We start from the raw sequence: 25459 nt of genomic DNA, 5'->3' as shown, positions 1-25459 counted from the left end.
TCTAATGCTACTGCATTCGCCTGGTGGGTGGTAAACATATAATGCTACTGCATTCGCCTGGTGGGTGGTAAACATCTAATGCTACTGCATTCGCCTGGTGGGTGGTAAAACATCTAATTCTACTGCATTCGCCTGGTGGGTGGTAAAACATATAATGCTACTGCATTCGCCTGGAGGGTGGTAAAACATCTAATGCTACTGCATTCGCCTGGAGGGTGGTAAACATATAATGCTACTGCATTCGCCTGGAGGGTGGTAAACATCTAATGCTACTGCATTCGCCTGGTGGGTGGTAAAACATCTAATGCTTCTAACCAAAAGTCACATTACCTTAATACTTAAAACCTAAATCGATACTGTCATTAATGTGGTTCTTCAATAATTATGCATAATACTTGTTGGATGCGCATTTGGTGTCCAGCTGATTTAGTTACGCCGTGATATTTTCTCACATCTGATCCAGGAAGGAATTTTCTTAATGACAGTCAAGTGAGGAACAGCTGTTGTGATAGCGCATGCGATGCAACAACAGCCCAAGTGCTGGAAAAAAGGTGTTTGTGAAGAATGTCCAGAATATTTTGTCTCATTCGTTAAGTTGATGAAGACCGTTGTGCCTGGATCCACGTTGAATCTAATATCCCTAGCGAATTGAGGTTGATCAGCTGTCTGCTTGATTTACAGCAGGGTCTCGTTAGATTTAAGAGAAAGCATCAAGGTAATGTGTTTTGTCTTTGGGCCTCGGATTGGACACCAAGTCTACTGTGCGCAATTGTGTAGGATAGACTATTGCGCAACACCAACACTATTGCTATTAATTATTCTGCATAGAATGGGCTTATTCATAATATGATCTGGTAATGAAATAACATGACAAATACATTTTAGTTTTTCATGTTAGACCTGCAATTATAAACAATACAATGTGGTCCTCTGTAGCTCAGCTGGTAGAGCACGGCGCTTGTAACGCAAAGGTAGTGGGTTCGATCCCCGGGACCACCCATACACACAAAAAAATAATAATGTATGCACGCATGACTGTAAGTCGCTTTGGATAAAAGCGTCTGCTAAATGGCATATTATTATTATTATTATTATTATTATTATTATTATTATTATTATTATTATTATTATTATTATTACAAGGGGCTTGAAGTAGCCTACTTGAATTTGGAGCTCAGAAATTCAGGTACTGGAATAGGACTACCTTGAAAATCTGACATTTCCTCATTTTGGTGCGAGAAAAGTCATTGTAATTATTGTAGGCAATTTATAAGTTCCTCTGCTCCCTTATAATTATCTGTGATTTAATTTTTGATCAGTTTTTGTGAGAGGTGGCCACTTACGTTTGTTTCCTGCCGCTTCAATTGAAAGGTATTGTGAAATGCATCGTTTTATAGGGTCAGCCATATTAGTACGGTGCCCCTGCAGCAAATTTGGGTTAGGTGCTCAAGGAAACATCGACAGATTTTTCACCTTGACTGCTCGTGTATTCGAACCAGCGACCTTTCGGTTACTTGCCCAATGCTTTAAGAGCTAGGCTACCTGCCGCCCTAATGAGAAACATTCACAGTGGGTTAGAGCAGAAATACCACAATAACAGGCAGCCAAAATGAAAACCCATCAGACCGAATGATCAGCAGGTACATTGAACAGTGAGTAGATCAGGTAATGTGTTTTTGAAGGAGTGTGGTGGGATGAATGTGTTAAGTTTTTGAAGGTCTTTTGCAGCTCATTCCAGTTGTTGGCGGCGGAAAACTGGAATGAATGATGGCCATAGGAAGTGCTGGTTTTGGAATAACCAGTGTCATACATCTACCAGCGAGCAGGCTGCTATTGGTAGTGAAGGTGCTGAGGTAGGGGGGACTTGCAAATAAATTGGCACCAGTGGGTCTGGTGTCGTGTATGTAAAGAGGGCCAGTTGACCAGGGTGTAAAGGTAACAGTGATAAGTGTTGAAGGGGGCATTGGTAACAAAGCAGATGGCAGTGGGGTAAATTACATCTAGCTTGAGGGAGGGGGCAAGCCTGTAACCTACGTCGCCATTGTCCAGGATTGTCAGTATGGTCATTTTTCCAAGGGTGTGCTTGGCAGAGTGGGTGAAGGATGTTTTGTTGCGGTACAGAAAACCAATTGTGGATTTAACTTTAGCCTGAAGGTGGGTGACGTGGGTATGGAATGACAGTGACTAGTACAGCCGTACGCCAATATATTTATAGGTGTCGACATTAGGGCTGACCCCATTTAGTCGAGCGGTCGCTGTCCGCGGTTCTGAAACATATCAGTGCGCTGTTGAATTGGTGCTTTTTCCTAGACCATGTTGCTATGTGCATAATAGCTAAGGTAACCAGCATATTGGTGTTGAGAACAATGCTGTGGAGGAAGCAGCGGAGTTAGGCGATGAGAAAACAGCCTTTGCCTTAATTGTGTAAGAAAAGTGAGGAGAGATGAAACCCCAACTTAATTAGGTCTATAATCAATAGCCTAACTGTTAAATGTGCCTGGCTTTATAAATCTTCCATAGATATCTACATAAATAAGACAGATCCTGCTTCTGTTGCCTGTTTGAGTGTTTGTTTAATAGCCTACTGATTCAGTGAGCACCAAGCCTTCGTGAGCACCAACCACAACATGTCGGATAAACAATTTCACTAATTTTTAATCTTTGCTATGCTGTAATAAAGGATTTACACCTTTTCCCTGTTAGAACAGCCTCTCTGGTATTATTTATAATTTATTTAGTGTTTACACTTCCAAATTGTCAGAAAAATAACCCTCATTTTTCTTGATCTCATTATTGTTGTTATTATTACTATTATTGTTATGATCATCATTATGATAAGTAATGTCGTTATCATTAGTAGGCTTAGTATAGCAGCCTTGTATAACCACCATCGAGCTGTAGGCCTAAGAGCACATCCTGTTTAGTCTTAATACCGTAACTTACTTAGGCTTATATTTCAATACTTATATAAGCTACAGTATCAATCATTCATTCGTTCATGTCATCACACAGCATACGAGTCATTCATGATTTGAAATGCAATCAAGCATTTTAGTTTTAAAATAAAATAACAAAGCGACCCTCTGAATAATTAGCGTAAACAATAAATAAACCGTTCCATTTTGGAAATTGCATTCACGAATGAATGCGACTGGTTTTAGTCTTTGCTCTAATAAAGGCTTAAAAATATAATTAAAAAAACGTTACAACAGACTCTCTGGTATGCTTATAATTTTAGAGAAATTATATTGTAATCTATACAGCACCTGTTTGGCACACGTAATATGCACGTAGCGCTTGATCCTTACCTTTTTTTTTTCTTGATCTACAGTATTTTCCACAACTTGTCACATTTATTCCACACATTTGACTTCCCCTTTACCTCCTGAGCAACCAGTAAACATTCCCCCGTTTCGAGTTTGTCACGGCCTCTGCATCCATTTTTCTGTCGCATGTGGTACAGTGTTCAGAGTTTGTTATAACCAATTTATTGATGTAATTATGATATAGGTCAGGCCCTATGTCACAAAGAGAGCAAGGGTTGAGGGAATGTTTTTCCTAAACAAATGAGGGATTTCGGTAACAGAACTTTTCAGTCAGAAATGGCTGTAATTGTTGCAGCTTCAGCAACACGGACAACGCGATAAACGCTGTTGATGTTCTGTGGTGGTCGCTGCAGCAGGGAGGAGAGACAGACAACGGGTGCTAGTCAGTCACTCACTGTCATTTTTTTAACACAGTGCAGCAAGTCTGAGCCCGGCCCGGCACAATCAAATCAATTGCAGTCGGACTCCCTCTAGTCATTTTTCTTAATGATTTCATCAAACAATGCGCTTAAAGCATCAGACACGCTTAGTGCATATAGTTGATTTTATTAAAACACATAGGATGTGCCTATGTATAGAAAAATACACGTTTGAAAATATCGACCAATCGAAAGAACAGACTACTCTCGGTCGGCTAAGATTTCTTTTGGGGGGGGGGGACAGCCCTAGTCGACACTCTAGCTCTGACCAATTCAGGATGAGAACGTTAGGAGGGCAGGCAGGTTGAGGTAGGTTCCGGTACATTTTAGTTTTGTTGGTATTAGGAAGGTCTGTAGTAGAGTGAGGCTAGACAATCCTCTGAGAACCCTCTGGTCGCTGAGTCTGTTGAGCAGGATGCAGTGGTTAACAGAATCAAAGGCTTTAGCCAGATTAATAAAAACAGCTGCGTAACACTGCTTCTTGTCGAAAGCCGAGATGTTGTTTAGACAGGACAATACAACGATCAACCCCCCCCCCCCCCCCAGACCTCAGCCCTCCACTACTTTCCCTGCCCTGCCTGGCCCGCCTGGGGCAACGTTGTGAAATCCTTCTGACAGTTAGGCGTAGGCTACGTTTAGACTCACTCACACAGCCAGAGCAGAGGGTAGTGGTGGTGAAAACGCTGACTGGCAGGACCCACCCACTAACACACAGTTTTACTTCTAAACTTCTCTGTTACAAAGATGGTGCCATTCTGTATGGCTGTGTCTTGTGAGCTCTGACCCAACTTTGCTTGTGAGTAATTATTTTGGTGTTTTGTCTTTACTTTACTGCACTGTTGTGTAGGGCTTGCAAGTTAAGAATTTCACTGTACTTGTGCATGTGACAACTAAAACTTGGAACTTCCACTAATGTAGGGTAGAGGCAAACATATGGGGGGAGAGTTGGGCTCTTGCTAGCTTGCTCTCACTTTCTCCCCCATCTCTCGTGTCAACGCACACACAGTATTTTGGCTTGGATGACCTCCCTGGATGGGAAGTGTGTCTTGCTCCTTGTGAAAGAGGTCCTTCTCTGTAGGTTAACAGAACAAGCACATTTTTTTCCTCCTGCCTGCTTCTCTCTCTTGCTCTCCTCCCTCTCTCTCTTGCTCTCCTCCCTCTCTTCCCTGCATCGCTGTCCTCTCCCTCCTCTCCTCCCTCTCTTCCCTGCATCTCTGTCCTCTCCTCCCTCTCTTCCCTGCATCTCTGTCCTCTTCCCTGCATCTCTGTCCTCTTCCCTGCATCTCTGTCCTCTTCCCTGCATCTCTGTCCTCTCCTCCCTCTCTTCCCTGCATCTCTGTCCTCTTCCCTGCATCTCTGTCCTCTCCTCCCTCTTCCCTGCATCTCTGTCCTCTTCCCTTCATCTCTGTCCTCTTCCCTGCATCTCTGTCCTCTCCTCCCTCTCTTCCCTGCATCTCTGTCCTCTTCCCTGCATCTCTGTCCTCTTCCCTGCATCTCTGTCCTCCTCCCTCTTCCCTGCATCGCGGTCCTCTACTTCCCTGCATCGCGGTCCTCTACTTCCCTGCATCGCGGTCCTCTACTTCCCTGCATCGCGGTCCTCTACTTCCCTGCATCGCGGTCCTCTACTTCCCTGCATCCCTCCCTCTCACACACGCTGTTGTATGACATTCCTGCTTTTCTCCCAGCAGTGCCTGTCTTGTCCAACACTTTCTCCCAGCAGTGCCTGTCTTGTCCAACACTTTCTCCCAGCAGTGCCTGTCTTGTCCAACACTTTCTCCCAGCAGTGCCTGTCTTGTCCAACACTTTCTCCCAGCAGTGCCTGTCTTGTCCAACACTTTCTCCCAGCAGTGCCTGTCTTGTCCAACACTTTCTCCCAGCAGTGCCTGTCTTGTCCAACACTTTCTCCCAGCAGTGCCTGTCTTGTCCAACACTTTCTCCCAGCAGTGCCTGTCTTGTCCAACACTTTCTCCCAGCAGTGCCTGTCTTGTCCAACACTTTCTCCCAGCAGTGCCTGTCTTGTCCAACACTTTCTCCCAGCAGTGCCTGTCTTGTCCAACACTTTCTCCCAGCAGTGCCTGTCTTGTCCAACACTTTCTCCCAGCAGTGCCTGTCTTGTCCAACACTTTCTCCCAGCAGTGCCTGTCTTGTCCAACACTTTCTCCCAGCAGTGCCTGTCTTGTCCAACACTTTCTCCCAGCAGTGCCTGTCTTGTCCAACACTTTCTCCCAGCAGTGCCTGTCTTGTCCAACACTTTCTCCCAGCAGTGCCTGTCTTGTCCAACACTTTCTCCCAGCAGTGCCTGTCTTGTCCAACACTTTCTCCCAGCAGTGCCTGTCTTGTCCAACACTTTCTCCCAGCAGTGCCTGTCTTGTCCAACACTTTCTCCCAGCAGTGCCTGTCTTGTCCAACACTTTCTCCCAGCAGTGCCTGTCTTGTCCAACACTTTCTCCCAGCAGTGCCTGTCTTGTCCAACACTTTCTCCCAGCAGTGCCTGTCTTGTCCAACACTTTCTCCCAGCAGTGCCTGTCTTGTCCAACACTTTCTCCCAGCAGTGCCTGTCTTGTCCAACACTTTCTCCCAGCAGTGCCTGTCTTGTCCAACACTTTCTCCCAGCAGTGCCTGTCTTGTCCAACACTTTCTCCCAGCAGTGCCTGTCTTGTCCAACACTTTCTCCCAGCAGTGCCTGTCTTGTCCAACACTTTCTCCCAGCAGTGCCTGTCTTGTCCAACACTTTCTCCCAGCAGTGCCTGTCTTGTCCAACACTTTCTCCCAGCAGTGCCTGTCTTGTCCAACACTTTCTCCCAGCAGTGCCTGTCTTGTCCAACACTTTCTCCCAGCAGTGCCTGTCTTGTCCAACACTTTCTCCCAGCAGTGCCTGTCTTGTCCAACACTTTCTCCCAGCAGTGCCTGTCTTGTCCAACACTTTCTCCCAGCAGTGCCTGTCTTGTCCAACACTTTCTCCCAGCAGTGCCTGTCTTGTCCAACACTTTCTCCCAGCAGTGCCTGTCTTGTCCAACACTTTCTCCCAGCAGTGCCTGTCTTGTCCAACACTTTCTCCCAGCAGTGCCTGTCTTGTCCAACACTTTCTCCCAGCAGTGCCTGTCTTGTCCAACACTTTCTCCCAGCAGTGCCTGTCTTGTCCAACACTTTCTCCCAGCAGTGCCTGTCTTGTCCAACACTTTCTCCCAGCAGTGCCTGTCTTGTCCAACACTTTCTCCCAGCAGTGCCTGTCTTGTCCAACACTTTCTCCCAGCAGTGCCTGTCTTGTCCAACACTTTCTCCCAGCAGTGCCTGTCTTGTCCAACACTTTCTCCCAGCAGTGCCTGTCTTGTCCAACACTTTCTCCCAGCAGTGCCTGTCTTGTCCAACACTTTCTCCCAGCAGTGCCTGTCTTGTCCAACACTTTCTCCCAGCAGTGCCTGTCTTGTCCAACACTTTCTCCCAGCAGTGCCTGTCTTGTCCAACACTTTCTCCCAGCAGTGCCTGTCTTGTCCAACACTTTCTCCCAGCAGTGCCTGTCTTGTCCAACACTTTCTCCCAGCAGTGCCTGTCTTGTTCAACACTTTCTCCCAGCAGTGCCTGTCTTGTCCAACACTTTCTCCCAGCAGTGCCTGTCTTGTCCAACACTTTCTCCCAGCAGTGCCTGTCTTGTCCAACACTTTCTCCCAGCAGTGCCTGTCTTGTCCAACACTTTCTCCCAGCAGTGCCTGTCTTGTCCAACACTTTCTCCCAGCAGTGCCTGTCTTGTCCAACACTTTCTCCCAGCAGTGCCTGTCTTGTCCAACACTTTCTCCCAGCAGTGCCTGTCTTGTCCAACACTTTCTCCCAGCAGTGCCTGTCTTGTCCAACACTTTCTCCCAGCAGTGCCTGTCTTGTCCAACACTTTCTCCCAGCAGTGCCTGTCTTGTCCAACACTTTCTCCCAGCAGTGCCTGTCTTGTCCAACACTTTCTCCCAGCAGTGCCTGTCTTGTCCAACACTTTCTCCCAGCAGTGCCTGTCTTGTCCAACACTTTCTCCCAGCAGTGCCTGTCTTGTCCAACACTTTCTCCCAGCTGTGCCTGTCTTGTCCAACACTCTAGGCCTCATCATAGAGTAGGTAGAGTACAGAGCATGAAACAAACCCTGCTAGCCTGTAGGCCCCTAACCCCCAATCCCCTCGCCCCTAGCTAGCCCCTACCCCCAAGCCCCTCGCCCCTATCCTTCTGGCCCCTAGCGAGTCCCTAGCCCCTAGACACTAGCTAGCCCCCTAGACACTAGCTAGCCCCCTAGACACTAGCTAGCCCCCTAGACACTAGCTAGCCCCTACCCCCTAGACACTAGCTAGCCCCTACCCCCTAGACACTAGCTGGCCCCCTAGACACTAGCTGGCCCCCTAGACACTAGCTAGCCCCCTAGACACTAGCTAGCCCCCTAGACACTAGCTAGCCCCTGCCCCCTAGACACTAGCTAGCCCCTACCCCCTAGACACTAGCTAGCCCCCACTCCCTAGACACTAGCTAGCCCCCTAGACACTAGCTAGCCCCTACCCCCTAGACACTAGCTAGCCCCCTAGACACTAGCTAGCCCCTACCCCCTAGACACTAGCTAGCCCCCTAGACACTAGCTAGCCCCTACCCCCTAGACACTAGCTAGCCCCCTAGACACTAGCTAGCCCCTACCCCCTAGACACTAGCTAGCCCCCTAGACACTAGCTAGCCCCTACCCCCTAGACACTAGCTAGCCCCCTAGACACTAGCTAGCCCCTACCCCCTAGACACTAGCTAGCCCCCTAGACACTAGCTAGTCCCTACCCCCTAGACACTAGCTAGCCCCCTAGACACTAGCTGGCCCCCTAGACACTAGCTAGCCCCTACCCCCTAGACACTAGCTAGCCCCTACCCCCTGGACACTAGCTAGCCCCTAGCTAGCCCCTACCCCCTAGACACTAGCTAGCCCCTACCCCCTAGACACTAGCTAGCCCCCTAGACACTAGCTAGCCCCTACCCCCTAGACACTAGCTAGCCCCTACCCCCTGGACACTAGCTAGCCCCTAGCTAGCCCCTACCCCATAGACACTAGCTAGCCCCCTAGACACTAGCTAGCCCCCTAGACACTAGCTAGCCCCTAGCTAGCCCCTACCCCCTAGACACTAGCTAGCCCCTACCCCCTGGACACTAGCTAGCCCCCTAGACACTAGCTAGCCCCCTAGAGACTAGCTAGCCCCTACCCCCTGGACACTAGCTAGCCCCTAGCTAGCCCCTACCCTACCTAGACACTAGACACTAGCTAGCCCCTAGCTAGCCCCTACCCTACCTAGACACTAGCTAGCCCCCTAGACACTAGCTAGCCCCTAGACACTAGCTAGCCCCTAGCCCTTTAGGTAGCACCCTAACCCCTACCTTAGACTCTAGTCTAGCCCCCAGGCACTTGGGGAGATCTGTGAGGACTTGGTCAGTCGGTGTAGGCAATATGTCTACATTTCCACCTAGCCTCTGAGGGAAAGGTGGAGCTACTCTCACATTACTCTTGACCTCTTGACCTTTTTAACATATAGACATACACAGAGTGTACAAAACATTAGGAACGCTTCCTAATATTGAGTTGCACCCCCTTTTACCCTCAGAACAGCCTCAATTCGTCGACTCTACAAGGTGTCGAAAGCGTTCCACAGGGATGCTGGCCCATGTTGACTCCAATGCTTCCCACAGTTGTGTCAAGTTGGCTGGATGTCCTTTGGTTGGTGGATCATTCTTGATACACACAGGAAACTGTTGAGCATGAAAAACCCAGCAGCGTTGCAGTTCTTGACACACTCAAACTGGTGCGCCTGGCACTTACTACCATACCCTGTTCAAAGACACTTAAATCTTTCGTCTTGTCCATTCAGCCTCTGAATGGCACACATACACAATCCATGTCTCAATTGTCTCAAGGCTTAAAATCCTTATTTAACCTACACTGAAGTGGATTTAACAAGTGACATCAATAAGGGATCATAACTTTCACCTGGTCAGTCTATGTCATGGAAAGAGCACGTGTTCCTAATGTTTTGTACACTCAGTGTAGATACCCAAGACAGTTAAGCTTCTCAAATCTCAGTTTTCCTGACTTGGATCTAACCCATGCTTGTGTGTTTCTGTGTTTTTTTATGAATGCCTCTACTAACCATGGATTGGATTGGCTGTGGCTGGATTTGCCTCTACGATCACCTGCCTGGCTTCTTTGGTATGGTTTTGCCTCCATGCCTGTGATGACCTTTAACCCGGAAGGCATTGGTAAACTGTCAACTGCGGATGGTAAAGCCTTTGCAGATCCCGAGGTGCTGCGGAGGCTGACGTCGTCAGTGAGCTGTGCCCTGGACGAGGCAGCTGCCGCCCTGACGCGCATGAGAGCAGAGAACACACTCAACGCTGGCCAGGCCGACAAGTATGTATCTACCCCAGTCCATATATCAATAGATCCATCAAAATATCTATCAATACATGAGAAGACAACCACTGAATATAGCAATCAATATCAGAATTTCAGTCAATCAGTCAGTGTATTAACTCAGAGATCAATATGTCACTCAATCAAACAGTTTAGTCATGTGTTGTCTGGTAGTTTCTCTGTCAAAATAATAGTAGAAGTGTGATTATGAGGTGTGTGTATGCGGGCATTAGTTGTCTGTTTGTGTTTGTGTAAGTGTGTGTGTACAGTATGTAAGGGGTGTGTGTGTTCTCCTGTCACAGTGGCAGTAATTGTAGCAGTCTGGTTATTTTCAGCCGTAGTCTAGCAGAGGCGTGTTCGGACGGAGACGTGAACGCTGTGAGGAAGCTACTAGACGAGGGACGGAGCGTCAACGAACACACTGAGGAGGGAGAGAGTCTGCTCTGCCTAGCCTGCTCTGCTGGATACTATGAACTCGCACAGGTGGGTCTGTGTGAGTGGGAGAACAGTGCAGTGCGTGTGTCTGTGCACAAGTGTGTCATCGTCCTTTTTCAAAAATAGACATTGTGTCTCCTCTTTTTGGGGGGGGGGTTATTTTATGTCAGAATGACATTCAGTCCCCCACAAACTCTCTAACCCATACATTGACATTGTATGACCTCTAATCCCTGACCCCTGCTGTGATTGGTTGTTAGGTGCTGCTGGCCATGCATGCCAACGTGGAGGACCGGGGGATTAAAGGTGACATCACGCCCCTGATGGCGGCGGCGAGCGGCGGTTACGTCGACATCGTCAAGTTGCTCCTGGTCCACGGGGCTGACGCCAACGCACAGTCCTCCACAGGTATGAATACACACTCCTTTTCCATCTGCCTTGTTCAATGTGCGTGTGGATATTTCTTGTCATAATTCTTTGTCCAAACCAAAACGTTTAGATTTCTGTTTGGACAATATGTCCTTGTGCTCCATCTAGCTCCATTAAAACATCACGAACAGACAACACAAGTATCTAGTTCTTCTCTCCCTCTGCCACGCTGTCTCTCCCCCTCTCTCTGTAGGTAACACAGCCCTGACGTATGGTCTCTCCCCCTCTCCCTGTAGGTAACACAGCCCTGACGTATGGTCTCTCCCCCTGTAGGTAACACAGCCCTGACGTATGGTCTCTCCCCCTGTAGGTAACACAGCCCTGACGTATGGTCTCTCCCCCTGTAGGTAACACAGCCCTGACGTATGGTCTCTCCCCCTGTAGGTAACACAGCCCTGACGTATGGTCTCTCTCCCTGTAGGTAACACAGCCCTGACGTATGGTCTCTCCCCCTGTAGGTAACACAGCCCTGACGTATGGTCTCTCCCCCTGTAGGTAACACAGCCCTGACGTATGGTCTCTCTCCCTGTAGGTAACACAGCCCTGACGTATGGTCTCTCCCCCTCTCCCTGTAGGTAACACAGCCCTGACGTATGGTCTCTCTCCCTGTAGGTAACACAGCCCTGACGTATGGTCTCTCTCCCTGTAGGTAACACAGCCCTGACGTATGGTCCCTCTCCCTGTAGGTAACACAGCCCTGACGTATGGTCTCTCTCCCTGTAGGTAACACAGCCCTGACGTATGGTCTCTCTCCCTGTAGGTAACACAGCCCTGACGTATGGTCTCTCTCCCTGTAGGTAACACAGCCCTGACGTATGGTCTCTCCCCCTCTCCCTGTAGGTAACACAGCCCTGACGTATGGTCTCTCTCCCTGTAGGTAACACAGCCCTGACGTATGGTCTCTCTCCCTGTAGGTAACACAGCCCTGACGTATGGTCTCTCCCCCTCTCCCTGTAGGTAACACAGCCCTGACGTATGGTCTCTCTCCCTGTAGGTAACACAGCCCTGACGTATGGTCTCTCTCCCTGTAGGTAACACAGCCCTGACGTATGGTCTCTCTCCCTGTAGGTAACACAGCCCTGACGTATGGTCTCTCCCCCTGTAGGTAACACAGCCCTGACGTATGGTCTCTCTCCCTGTAGGTAACACAGCCCTGACGTATGGTCTCTCTCCCTGTAGGTAACACAGCCCTGACGTATGGTCTCTCCCCCTGTAGGTAACACAGCCCTGACGTATGGTCTCTCCCCCTCCCCCTGTAGGTAACACAGCCCTGACGTATGGTCTCTCTCCCTGTAGGTAACACAGCCCTGACGTATGGTCTCTCTCCCTGTAGGTAACACAGCCCTGACGTATGGTCTCTCTCCCTGTAGGTAACACAGCCCTGACGTATGGTCTCTCCCCCTGTAGGTAACACAGCCCTGACGTATGGTCTCTCTCCCTGTAGGTAACACAGCCCTGACGTATGGTCTCTCTCCCTGTAGGTAACACAGCCCTGACGTATGGTCTCTCTCCCTGTAGGTAACACAGCCCTGACGTATGGTCTCTCCCTGTAGGTAACACAGCCCTGACGTATGGTCTCTCCCCCTGTAGGTAACACAGCCCTGACGTATGGTCTCTCCCCCTGTAGGTAACACAGCCCTGACGTATGGTCTCTCCCCCTGTAGGTAACACAGCCCTGACGTATGGTCTCTCCCCCTCTCCCTGTAGGTAACACAGCCCTGACGTATGGTCTCTCCCCCTCTCTCTGTAGGTAACACAGCCCTGACGTATGGTCTCTCTCCCTGTAGGTAACACAGCCCTGACGTATGGTCTCTCTCCCTGTAGGTAACACAGCCCTGACGTATGGTCTCTCTCCCTGTAGGTAACACAGCCCTGACGTATGGTCTCTCTCCCTGTAGGTAACACAGCCCTGACGTATGGTCTCTCCCCCTGTAGGTAACACAGCCCTGACGTATGGTCTCTCCCCCTGTAGGTAACACAGCCCTGACGTATGGTCTCTCTCACTGTAGGTAACACAGCCCTGACGTATGGTCTCTCTCCCTGTAGGTAACACAGCCCTGACGTATGGTCTCTCTCCCTGTAGGTAACACAGCCCTGACGTATGGTCTCTCCCCCTGTAGGTAACACAGCCCTGACGTATGGTCTCTCTCCCTGTAGGTAACACAGCCCTGACGTATGGTCTCTCTCCCTGTAGGTAACACAGCCCTGACGTATGGTCTCTCCCCCTGTATGTAACACAGCCCTGACGTATGGTCTCTCTCCCTGTAGGTAACACAGCCCTGATGTATGGTCTCTCTCCCTGTAGGTAACACAGCCCTGACGTATGGTCTCTCTCCCTGTAGGTAACACAGCCCTGACGTATGGTCTCTCTCCCTGTAGGTAACACAGCCCTGACGTATGGTCTCTCTCCCTGTAGGTAACACAGCCCTGACGTATGGTCTCTCCCCCTGTAGGTAACACAGCCCTGACGTATGGTCTCTCTCCCTGTAGGTAACACAGCCCTGACGTATGGTCTCTCCCCCTCTCCCTGTAGGTAACACAGCCCTGACGTATGGTCTCTCCCCCTCTCCCTGTAGGTAACACAGCCCTGACGTATGGTCTCTCTCCCTGTAGGTAACACAGCCCTGACGTATGGTCTCTCCCCCTCTCCCTGTAGGTAACACAGCCCTGACGTATGGTCTCTCCCCCTGTAGGTAACACAGCCCTGACGTATGGTCTCTCCCCCTGTAGGTAACACAGCCCTGACGTATGGTCTCTCCCCCTGTAGGTAACACAGCCCTGACGTATGGTCTCTCTCCCTGTAGGTAACACAGCCCTGACGTATGGTCTCTCCCCCTGTAGGTAACACAGCCCTGACGTATGCGTGTGCTGGGGGGTTCGTAGATGTGGTGAAGGTTCTCCTAAAGGAGGGGGCCAACATCGAGGACCACAACGAGAACGGCCACACCCCCCTAATGGAGGGGGCGAGCGCGGGCCACGTGGATGTGGCCAGGGTTCTGCTGGAGTACGGCGCCGGGATCAACACACACTCCAACGAGTTCAAGGAGAGCGCCCTCACACTCGCCTGCTACAAAGGTGACGCTCTTCTTCACTTCTCCTTCAAGTGTTCCCTTTTGATTGTTTTTTTTAGATGTTTTCTTGTGGCGCTCGCTCACATAGCCCCCCCAATACAACATTCATAGTCTCAGACAACAAAATGTCAATTTAAATGAAGTGATTTATCCCTCCCTCCCCTCTCCCTCCAGGTCATCTGGACATGGTGAGGTTTCTGCTGGAAGCTGGGGCAGATCAGGAGCATAAGACGGATGAGATGCACACAGCACTGATGGAAGCCTGCATGGTGAGCATATGACCCAACACACAGCCCCCCTCTTCTCTCTCCCTGCATGGTGAGCATATGACCCAACACACAGCCCCTCTCTTCTCTCTCCCTGCATGGTGAGCATATGACCCAACACACAGCCCCTCTCTTCTCTCTCCCTGCATGGTGAGCATATGACCCAACACACAGCCCCTCTCTTCTCTCTCCCTGCATGGTGAGCATATGACCCAACACACAGCCCCTCTCTTCTCTCTCCCTGCATGGTGAGCATATGACCCAACACACAGCCCCTCTCTTCTCTCTCCCTGCATGGTGAGCATATGACCCAACACACAGCCCCTCTCTTCTCTCTCCCTGCATGGTGAGCATATGACCCAACACACAGCCCCCCTCTTCTCTCTCCCTGCATGGTGAGCATATGACCCAACACACAGCCCCTCTCTTCTCTCTCCCTGCATGGTGAGCATATGACCCAACACACAGCCCCCCTCTTCTCTCTCCCTGCGTGGTGAGCATATGACCCAACACACAGCCCCTCTCTTCTCTCTCCCTGCATGGTGAGCATATGACCCAACACACAGCCCCTCTCTTCTCTCTCCCTGCATGGTGAGCATATGACCCAACACACAGCCCCTCTCTTCTCTCTCCCTGCATGGTGAGCATATGACCCAACACACAGCCCCTCTCTTCTCTCTCCCTGCATGGTGAGCATATGACCCAACACACAGCCCCTCTCTTCTCTCTCCCTGCATGGTGAGCATATGACCCAACACAGCCCCTCTCTTCTCTCTCCCTGCATGGTGAGCATATGACCCAACACACAGCCCCTCTCTTCTCTCTCCCTGCATGGTGAGCATATGACCCAACACACAGCCCCCCTCTTCTCTCTCCCTGCATGGTGAGCATATGACCCAACACACAGCCCATCTTCTCTCTCCCTGCATGGTGAGCATATGACCCAACACACAGCCCCTCTTCTCTCTCCCTGCATGGTGAGCATATGACCCAACACACAGCCCCTCTCTTCTCTCTCCCTGCATGGTGAGCATATGACCCAACACACAGCCCCTCTCTTCTCTCTCCCTGCATGGTGAGCATATGACCCAACACACAGCCCCTCTCTTCTCTCTCCCTGCATGGTGAGCATATGACCCAACACACAGCCCCCCTCTTCTCTCTCCCTGCATGGTGAGCATATGACCCAACACACAGCCCATCTTCTCTCTCCCTGCATGGTGAGCATATGACCCAACACACAGCCCCTCTCTTCTCTCTCCCTGCATGGTGAGCATATGACCCAACACACAGCCCATCTTCTCTCTCCCTGCATGGTGAGCATATGACCCAACACACAGCCCCTCTTCTCTCTCCCTGCATGGTGAGCATATGACCCAACACACAGCCCCTCTCTTCTCTCTCCCTGCATGGTGAGCATATGACCCAACACACAGCCCCTCTCTTCTCTCTCCCTGCATGGTGAGCATATGACCCAACACACAGCCCCCCTCTTCTCTCTCCCTGCATGGTGAGCATATGACCCAACACACAGCCCCTCTCTTCTCTCTCCCTGCATGGTGAGCATATGACCCAACACACAGCCCATCTTCTCTCTCCCTGCATGGTGAGCATATGACCCAACACACAGCCCCTCTTCTCTCTCCCTGCATGGTGAGCATATGACCCAACACACAGCCCCTCTCTTCTCTCTCCCTGCATGGTGAGCATATGACCCAACACACAGCCCATCTTCTCTCTCCCTGCATGGTGAGCATATGACCCAACACACAGCCCCTCTTCTCTCTCCCTGCATGGTGAGCATATGACCCAACACACAGCCCCTCTCTTCTCTCTCCCTGCATGGTGAGCATATGACCCAACACACAGCCCCTCTCTTCTCTCTCCCTGCATGTGTGCGTGCAACCCGGGTGCTTATGTCTGTGTGCGTGTCTCTCCAGTGTGTGTGTGTGTGTGTGTGTGTGTGTGTGTGTGTGTGTGTGTGTGTGTAACCCACTCAGGTGCTTATGTTGTCCCTGTGTGTGTGTGTGTGTCTCCTGTCCCAGGATGGGCATGTGGAGGTGGCACGGCTGCTGTTGGACAGCGGGGCGCAGGTCAACATGCCCGCTGACTCCTTCGAGTCGCCCCTCACCCTGGCAGCCTGCGGCGGGCACGTAGAACTAGCAGCTCTGCTCATAGAGAGAGGAGCCAACCTAGAGGAGGTGAGTAGCAACACACACAGAGTCCTGTAACAGTGGATGTTTTAATGTGTATCTAGGTGAATGATGAGGGCTACAGCCATCTGATGGGTTAGGGATGGTGAATCCCAAACCACCGCCTCGCCCTTACCAACCCGCTTGGAGGGCCCTCTGTCACTCTCCGAGGGTGACTTCCAGAGAGTGGCGAGGGGGTCAATAAACCCATCAACTTCAGGACACACAACTGACTTGAATGATGCAATTCATGATCCATTTTTAAATTGTAAAAAGGGGAGTGAAATTCAAATGAACAAATACTCCCTGTCGTTTTACAGTAACAGTTAAATCTTTAATTTAGGAGTTATTTTTTATATTTTACAAACCAATGCACGTGTCATATAATTAGGCACGCCTCTCCATTATTTTGTGTGAAATTGCGCAAATTTTTAAATAACACGGTGCCTTATGGGATTTCACTTCGCTATGAAGCCAGCAGCGTTGCAGGCTCAGTCTAAGTGCCTACTGTAAGGGCTAATTAACCCCTACGCCCTTGATCATTTTCATTCCTTCAGCTTTGGGACACTTTTGCAAATGACGGAGGCGCACGTGAACGTGTGCGTGGAGGGGCCAGGGGAAGGGGGTGATTTGGGATTCAGCCACTGAGTCCTGTAACTGGATGTTTTAATGTGTCTAGGTGAATGATGAAGGCTATACCCCTCTGATGGAGGCAGCCAGAGAAGGCCATGAAGAGATGGTGGCTCTGCTGCTGGCTCAGGGTAATGAACTGGGATCATATGGAACTAGAAAATAAATGGAGACCTGAACACTGTTCAATGCTCTTGCATATACTATGTTATTGTGTGTAATGAAGTACTTTGTCAGGCCTGTTGGAGAGGGTTTCACTTCTAATATAGACACTAGCCTCTCTCTCATCTCTCTCTATTTCTGCCTCCATCTCTCTCTCGCTCTCTCTGTCTCTCTCCTCCCCCTCCAGGTGCCAACATCAACGCCCAGACGGAGGAGACCCAGGAGACAGCCCTGACCCTGTCGTGCTGTGGAGGGTTCCTGGAGGTGGCTGACTTCCTCATCAAGGCCGGAGCCGACATCGAACTGGGCTGCTCCACGCCTCTCATGGAGGCTGCTCAGGAGGGACACCTGGAGCTGGTCAAATACCTCCTGGCTGCAGGTACACACACACACACCTGGAGCTGGTCAAATACCTCCTGGCTGCAGGTACACACACACACACCTGGAGCTGGTCAAATACCTCCTGGCTGCAGGTACACACACACACACCTGGAGCTGGTCAAATACCTCCTGGCTGCAGGTACACACACACACACACCTGGAGCTGGTCAAATACCTCCTGGCTGCAGGTACACACACACACACCTGGAGCTGGTCAAATACCTCCTGGCTGCAGGTACACACACACACACCTGGAGCTGGTCAAATACCTCCTGGCTGCAGGTACACACACACACACACCTGGAGCTGGTCAAATACCTCCTGGCTGCAGGTACACACACACACACCTGGAGCTGGTCAAATACCTCCTGGCTGCAGGTACACACACACACACACACACCTGGAGCTGGTCAAATACCTCCTGGCTGCAGGTACACACACACACACCTGGAGCTGGTCAAATACCTCCTGGCTGCAGGTACACACACACACACACACACCTGGAGCTGGTCAAATACCTCCTGGCTGCAGGTACACACACACACACACACACCTGGAGCTGGTCAAATACCTCCTGGCTGCAGGTACACACACACACACCTGGAGCTGGTCAAATACCTCCTGGCTGCAGGTACACACACACACACACACACCTGGAGCTGGTCAAATACCTCCTGGCTGCAGGTACACACACACACACCTGGAGCTGGTCAAATACCTCCTGGCTGCAGGTACACACACACACACCTGGAGCTGGTCAAATACCTCCTGGCTGCAGGTGAGATGGGGAGTCGTATTGAAGATTCTTTGTTTGATCTTTAGTATTTTTGTAGAGAACTTATGTGAGACTCCAGGACTTAGCCTAGTAACTAGATGGCTGTTGTAAAGTTGACAACCTCTGCCTTTTAACAGGGCTTGTTAGTTTTTCTTTTGGGTCAGCTCTGAACTCTGACTTCTCTCTGTAGGTGCGAACGTGCACGCTACCACGGCGACGGGAGACACAGCACTGACGTACGCGTGTGAGAACGGACACACTGACGTGGCCGACATTCTGCTGCAGACTGGAGCAGATCTGGTACACAAACACTCCTGTTATCTCTTTCTTTCCTTCTTTCTTTCCGCCCATTTCCTCTCCTAAAATCCACATCCTTTTTGTCTGTCCTCCAGGAGCATGAGTCTGAGGGGGGGAGGACTCCCCTGATGAAGGCAGCCAGAGCAGGACACCTCTGCACCGTGCAGTTCCTCATCAGCAAGGGTGGGTTAGGTTAGACTGCATCTTTTTTTTTAAACCACTACAATGCCCTTAACTATGTCCTACTATGGCAGACACTGGAAGGAGAAGTTGACGTGACAGAGGAAGTGCTTTGCATAGGTGCTTTGATGGTGGTTTTTTGTGGGACTGAAAAAATAGCTTGGAGCGTAAAATAACGTTATTAACCGGTTCCCATGCTTTTAAAATAATGGTTCTGTTCCGGAACACTATAGATCACCTTCGTTCCTCGTAAATGTTTGTTATTTTCTGGTTCCTGAACCGGTTCCAATCACTGGTTCTAATTCTATGTTGTTGTACAATTCCCTCCTTTAAGATCTACATCCATTTTGAACTATTATTATTATGAAACGATTGATTCTTAGAAGTTTAAAGTGGATGAAAGTATATACTGAACAAAAATATAAACGCAACATGTCAAGTGTTGTTCCCATGTTTCATGGGCTGAAACAAAAGATCCCAGAAATGTTCCATACGCACCAAAAGCTTATTTCTCTCTAATTTTGTGCACAGATTTGTTTGAGCATTTCTCCTTTGCCAAGATAATCCATCCACCTGACCGGTGTGGCATATCAAGAAGCTGATTAAACAGCATGATCATTACACATCGTTTTTAGAGAATTTGGCAGCACATCCAACCGGCCTCACAACCCCAGACCACGTGTAACCAGGCCAGCCCAGGACATCCACATCTGGCTTCTTCACCTGCGGGATCGTCTGAGAGGGGATGGGGTGGGGGGGTGCTGAGGAGTAATTCTGTCTGTAATAATGCCCTTTTGTGGGGAAAAACTCATTCTGATTGGCTGGGCCTGGCTCCCCATTGGGTGGGCCTATGCCCTCCCAGGCCCCTCATGGCTGTGCCCCTGCCCATTCTAATGAAATCCTTAGGGCCTAATTTATTTATTTCAATTGACTGATTTTTCCATCTATGAACTGTAGCTCAGTAAAATCTTTGAAATTGTTGCATGTTGCAGTATATATTGTTTCTTTCCTGTGTTTTGTGTCCAGGTGCTAATGTGAACAGAGCGACAGCTAACAAGGACCACACGGTGGTGTCTCTGGCCTGTGCTGGAGGGCACCTAGCTGTGGTAGAACTGCTGCTGGCGCATGGAGCTGACCCCACACACAGACTGAAGGTTCAACACACACACACACCCGACCCCACACACACACACCTGACCCCACACACACACACACACACACCTGACCCCACACACACACACACCTGACCCCACACACACACACACCTGACCCCACACACAGACTGAATGTTCCACACACACACACACCTGACCCCACACACAGACTGAATGTTCAACACACACCTGACCCCACACACAGACTGAAGGTTCAACACACAAACCTGACCCCACACACACACCTGACCCCACACACAGACTGAAGGTTCAACACACACACACACCCGACCCCACACACACACACACCCGACCCCACACACACACACACCTGACCCCACACACAGACTGAAGGTTCAACACACACACCTGACCCCACACACAGACTGAAGGTTCAACACACACACACACCTGACCCCACACACACACCTGACCCCACACACACACCTGACCCCACACACACACCTGACCCCACACACACACCTGACCCCACACACAGACTGAAGGTTCAACACACACACACACCTGACCCCACACACACACCTGACCCCAAACAAAGACTGAAGGTAGAAAACACACACACACCATCATCAAACAATACCATCAAACTCATAAGAAAGCTGTTTAACTCAGCCATATGAACAAGAGTATCAGAATAGAAAAAGTTAACTGTGATGAAGCCTCATTCAGACTTACTCACTTCCTGTTTCTCCTCCAATAGGACGGCTCGACGATGCTGATTGAAGCTGCTAAGGGCGGCCACACCAACGTGGTGTCCTACCTGCTAGACTTCCCTAACAACATCCTGTCTGTCCCCGCGCCTGACCTCTGCCAACTCACACCCCCCTCACAAGACCCATCTCAGGTAAAACTCACACCCCCCCTCACAACACCCCTCTCACAAGACCCCTCTCAGGTAAAACTCACACCCCCTCACAAGACCCCTCTCAGGTAAAACTCACACCCCCCTCACAAGACCCCTCTCAGGTAAAACTCACATCCCCCTCACAAGACCCATCTCAGGTAAAACTCACACCCCCCTCACAAGACCCCTCTCAGGTAAAACTCACACCCCCTCACAAGACCCCTCTCAGGTAAAACTCACCACCCCCCTCACAAGACCCCTCTCAGGTAAAACTCACCACCCCCCTCACAAGACCCCTCTCAGGTAAAACTCACACCCCCCTCACAAAACCCCTCTCAGGTAAAACTCACACACCCTCACAAGACCCCTTTCAGGTAAGTAATTGTTTTGCGCTATTGAAACAGGTCAGCATGGAAATTGTGTTTAACTAGTTGTTTTATGTTTTACGACCACCCTTCTATCCCCAGGTTCCTCGTGTCCCATTCCAGGCCCTGGCCATGGTGGTGCCCCCCCAGGAGCCAGACAGAGCCCCCTCCAACATCACCACGTCCCCGCCACCCGTCACCAGCAAAGGTAAAACAGAGAGCCTTGGCTTGGCCTGTTAGAAACGGAGAGCCTTGGCTTGGCCTCTTAGAAACGGAGAGCCTTGGCTTGGCCTCTTAGAAACGGAGAGCCTTGGCTTGGCCTCTTGGAAACGGAGAGCCTTGGCTTGGCCTCTTAGAAACGGAGAGCCTTGGCTTGGCCTCTTAGAAACGGAGAGCCTTGGCTTGGCCTCTTGGAAACGGAGAGCCTTGGCTTGGCCTGTTAGAAACGGAGAGCCTTGGCTTGGCCTCTTGGAAACGGAGAGCCTTGGCTTGGCCTGTTAGAAACGGAGAGCCTTGGCTTGGCCTCTTGGAAACGGAGAGCCTTGGCTTGGCCTCTTAGAAACGGAGAGCCTTGGCTTGGCCTGTTATATATATCAAAAGTGTCTAACGATGACGTGACTTCAACTGATGATGAATTGGCTTTATTGTAATGTGACCTAATCCTGCTATCATTCCTTGTTCCCTCCATCTCTCTCCCTCCTCTTCATCCCTCGTCCTCCATCCCTCCTCTCCAGGTTCGTCCAAGCAGAGACAGGCTGCCCTCCCTCCCAGCCCCTCCAGTCCAGGAGGGGTGCGTCCCGGCCCGGGTCCCGGGGATGCAGAGGCCTTGCCCCCATTCCACCTGTGCCAGCCCCTGGAGTGTATCGTGGAGGAGACGGAGGGGAAGCTTAATGAGCTGGGCCAGAGGATCTCAGCCATAGAGAAGGCCCAGCTGCAGTCTCTGGAACTGATCCAGGGAGAGCCGCTCACCAAAGACAAGATCGAAGAGCTGAAGAAGAGCCGGGAGGAGCAGGTGAGAGCAGACAGACAGAGGGGATCATTCATAGGTATAGGACCACAGAGATCCTATTGAATTACTAGTGGGGATGAGGTCATAGACCAACGTTTCCCAAACTCTGTCCTGGGGACCCCAAGGGGTGCATGTTTTGGTTTTTGCCTTAGCACTACACGGCTGATTTTAAAATAATCAAAGCTTGATGATGATTTCATTACCCTTGGGGTCCCCAGGACCGAGTTTGGGAAACGCTGTCCAAGACCCTCAATACAGGTATAGGGCACACAAATGTTTTAACTTTTTGCAACACGAAGTGAAAATGTGGGTTTGTTATTCCAGGCAGTCCAGGTAGTTCCATCCCCGTTTGGTGCCTAAGGAACACCACCCAGGTCTGAAGGGACCAGATAGGTCTCGGAAATATGTTGATAGCTCCACCCATCTTTCAACTAATGGATGAGCAAGGTCTGACCATAGAACTATAGGTCTGATTCACCCTAACCCACCCCGTGGCGTACGTGTCTTCTAGGTCCAGAAGAAGAAGAAGATTCTGAAGGAGCTGCAGAAGGTGGAGCGCCAGCTGCAGTTGAAGACCCAGCAGCAGTTCACCAAAGAGTACATGGAGGCCAAGGGCATGAAGGAGGAGCAGGAGGCAGGCCAGGACCCGGGGCCAGGGCCGGGGGTAGGGGCCAACACTACCATGCCTGGGGCCCTCACAGCACCACCGGGGGTTAACACGCACACACAGCCCGGGTCGGATACAGGGTCTGACGAGGAGGGGAACAGAGAGGAGGAAGAGGAGGAGGAGGTTAGGAGTTGTTGTTGGTGGTGGTCTGTTTTTTTTTGTTGTCATTTTGATCTGAAGGAATGTGATTATTTCTGAATAATCAAGAGTTTCTGATTTTCTGGCATTATCCATCCCCTCATATCTAATAGAAACAGACTTATACATCCTCTCATATCTAATAGAAACAGACTTATCCATCCCCTCATATCTAATAGAAACAGACTTATCCATCCTCTCATATCTAATAGAAACAGACTTATCCATCCCCTCATATCTAATAGAAACAGACGTATCCATCCCCTCATATCTAATAGAAACAGACTTATCCATCCCCTCATATCTAATAGAAACAGACGTATCCATCCCCTCATATCTAATAGAAACAGACTTATCCATCCTCTCATATCTAATATAAACACTTATTCATCCCCTCATATCTAATAGAAACAGACTTATCCATCCTCTCATATCTAATAGAAACAGACTTATCCATCCTCTCATATCTAATAGAAACAGACTTATCCATCCCCTCATATCTAATAGAAACAGACGTATCCATCCCCTCATATCTAATAGAAACAGACGTATCCATCCCCTCATATCTAATAGAAACAGACGTATCCATCCCCTCATATCTAATAGAAACAGACTTATCCATCCTCTCATATCTAATATAAACACTTATTCATCCCCTCATATCTAATAGAAACAGACTTATCCATCCTCTCATATCTAATAGAAACAGACTTATCCATCCTCTCATATCTAATAGAAACAGACTTATCCATCCCCTCATATCTAATAGAAACAGACTTATCCATCCCCTCATATCTAATAGAAACAGACGTATCCATCCCCTCATATCTAATAGAAACAGACTTATCCATCCTCTCATATCTAATAGAAACAGACGTATCCATCCCCTCATATCTAATAGAAACAGACTTATCCATCCTCTCATATCTAATATAAACACTTATTCATCCCCTCATATCTAATAGAAACAGACTTATCCATCCTCTCATATCTAATAGAAACAGACTTATCCATCCTCTCATATCTAATAGAAACAGACTTATCCATCCTCTCATATCTAATAGAAACAGACTTATCCATCCCCTCATATCTAATAGAAACAGACGTATCCATCCCCTCATATCTAATAGAAACAGACTTATCCATCCCCTCATATCTAATAGAAACAGACGTATCCATCCCCTCATATCTAATAGAAACAGACTTATCCATCCTCTCATATCTAATATAAACACTTATTCATCCCCTCATATCTAATAGAAACAGACTTATCCATCCTCTCATATCTAATAGAAACAGACTTATCCATCCCCTCATATCTAATAGAAACAGACGTATCCATCCCCTCATATCTAATAGAAACAGACTTATCCATCCCCTCATATCTAATAGAAACAGACGTATCCATCCCCTCATATCTAATATAAACACTTATTCATCCCCTCATATCTAATAGAAACAGACTTATCCATCCTCTCATATCTAATAGAAACAGACTTATCCATCCCCTCATATCTAATAGAAACAGACGTATCCATCCCCTCATATCTAATAGAAACAGACTTATCCATCCCCTCATATCTAATAGAAACAGACGTATCCATCCCCTCATATCTAATAGAAACAGACGTATCCATCCCCTCATATCTAATAGAAACAGACGTATCCATCCCCTCATATCTAATAGAAACAGACTTATCCATCCCCTCATATCTAATAGAAACAGACGTATCCATCCCCTCATATCTAATAGAAACAGACTTATCCATCCTCTCATATCTAATATTAACACTTATTCATCCCCTCATATCTAATAGAAACAGACTTATCCATCCTCTCATATCTAATAGAAACAGACTTATCCATCCTCTCATATCTAATAGAAACAGACTTATCCATCCCCTCATATCTAATAGAAACAGACGTATCCATCCCCTCATATCTAATAGAAACAGACGTATCCATCCCCTCATATCTAATAGAAACAGACGTATCCATCCCCTCATATCTAATAGAAACAGACTTATCCATCCTCTCATATCTAATATAAACACTTATTCATCCCCTCATATCTAATAGAAACAGACTTATCCATCCTCTCATATCTAATAGAAACAGACTTATCCATCCTCTCATATCTAATAGAAACAGACTTATCCATCCCCTCATATCTAATAGAAACAGACTTATCCATCCCCTCATATCTAATAGAAACAGACGTATCCATCCCCTCATATCTAATAGAAACAGACTTATCCATCCTCTCATATCTAATAGAAACAGACGTAT

The 25459-nt window shown here is 49.1% G+C and overlaps 1 protein-coding gene across 10 annotated transcripts in view; it reads left to right on the top strand.

The window, feature by feature from the left end:
* LOC311114520 (ankyrin repeat and KH domain-containing protein 1-like) overlaps positions 1 to 25459 on the top strand; it is a 64492-nt gene that overhangs the window by 16435 nt on the left and 22598 nt on the right. For 3 of the 10 annotated variants that reach the window (XM_084189769.1, XM_084189768.1, XM_084189764.1), the window contains exons 3-17: positions 9995 to 10151; positions 10475 to 10637; positions 10850 to 10997; positions 13860 to 14093; positions 14264 to 14358; positions 16401 to 16556; positions 17227 to 17308; positions 17527 to 17718; positions 18686 to 18795; positions 18888 to 18975; positions 19999 to 20126; positions 20848 to 20991; positions 21459 to 21564; positions 22091 to 22368; positions 22877 to 23155. In XM_084189769.1, the coding sequence (XP_084045895.1) occupies positions 9995 to 10151; positions 10475 to 10637; positions 10850 to 10997; positions 13860 to 14093; positions 14264 to 14358; positions 16401 to 16556; positions 17227 to 17308; positions 17527 to 17718; positions 18686 to 18795; positions 18888 to 18975; positions 19999 to 20126; positions 20848 to 20991; positions 21459 to 21564; positions 22091 to 22368; positions 22877 to 23155 (2360 nt within the window). Of the gene's footprint in view, positions 1 to 9994; positions 10152 to 10474; positions 10638 to 10849; positions 10998 to 13859; positions 14094 to 14263; positions 14359 to 16400; positions 16557 to 17226; positions 17309 to 17526; positions 17719 to 18685; positions 18796 to 18887; positions 18985 to 19998; positions 20127 to 20847; positions 20992 to 21458; positions 21565 to 22090; positions 22369 to 22876; positions 23156 to 25459 lie in introns of all 10 variants that reach the window. The other 7 variants (XM_084189766.1, XM_084189763.1, XM_084189761.1 and 4 more) reach the window with 4 other exon arrangements.

The sequence above is a fragment of the Coregonus lavaretus genome, assembly GCF_964263955.1.
Source record: "Coregonus lavaretus genome assembly, contig: HAP1_SCAFFOLD_484, whole genome shotgun sequence".
NCBI classification, from domain to species: domain Eukaryota; kingdom Metazoa; phylum Chordata; class Actinopteri; order Salmoniformes; family Salmonidae; genus Coregonus; species Coregonus lavaretus.
The sequence above is the reverse complement of the archived record's forward strand: the minus strand, read 5'-3'. Positions and strand labels throughout refer to the sequence as shown.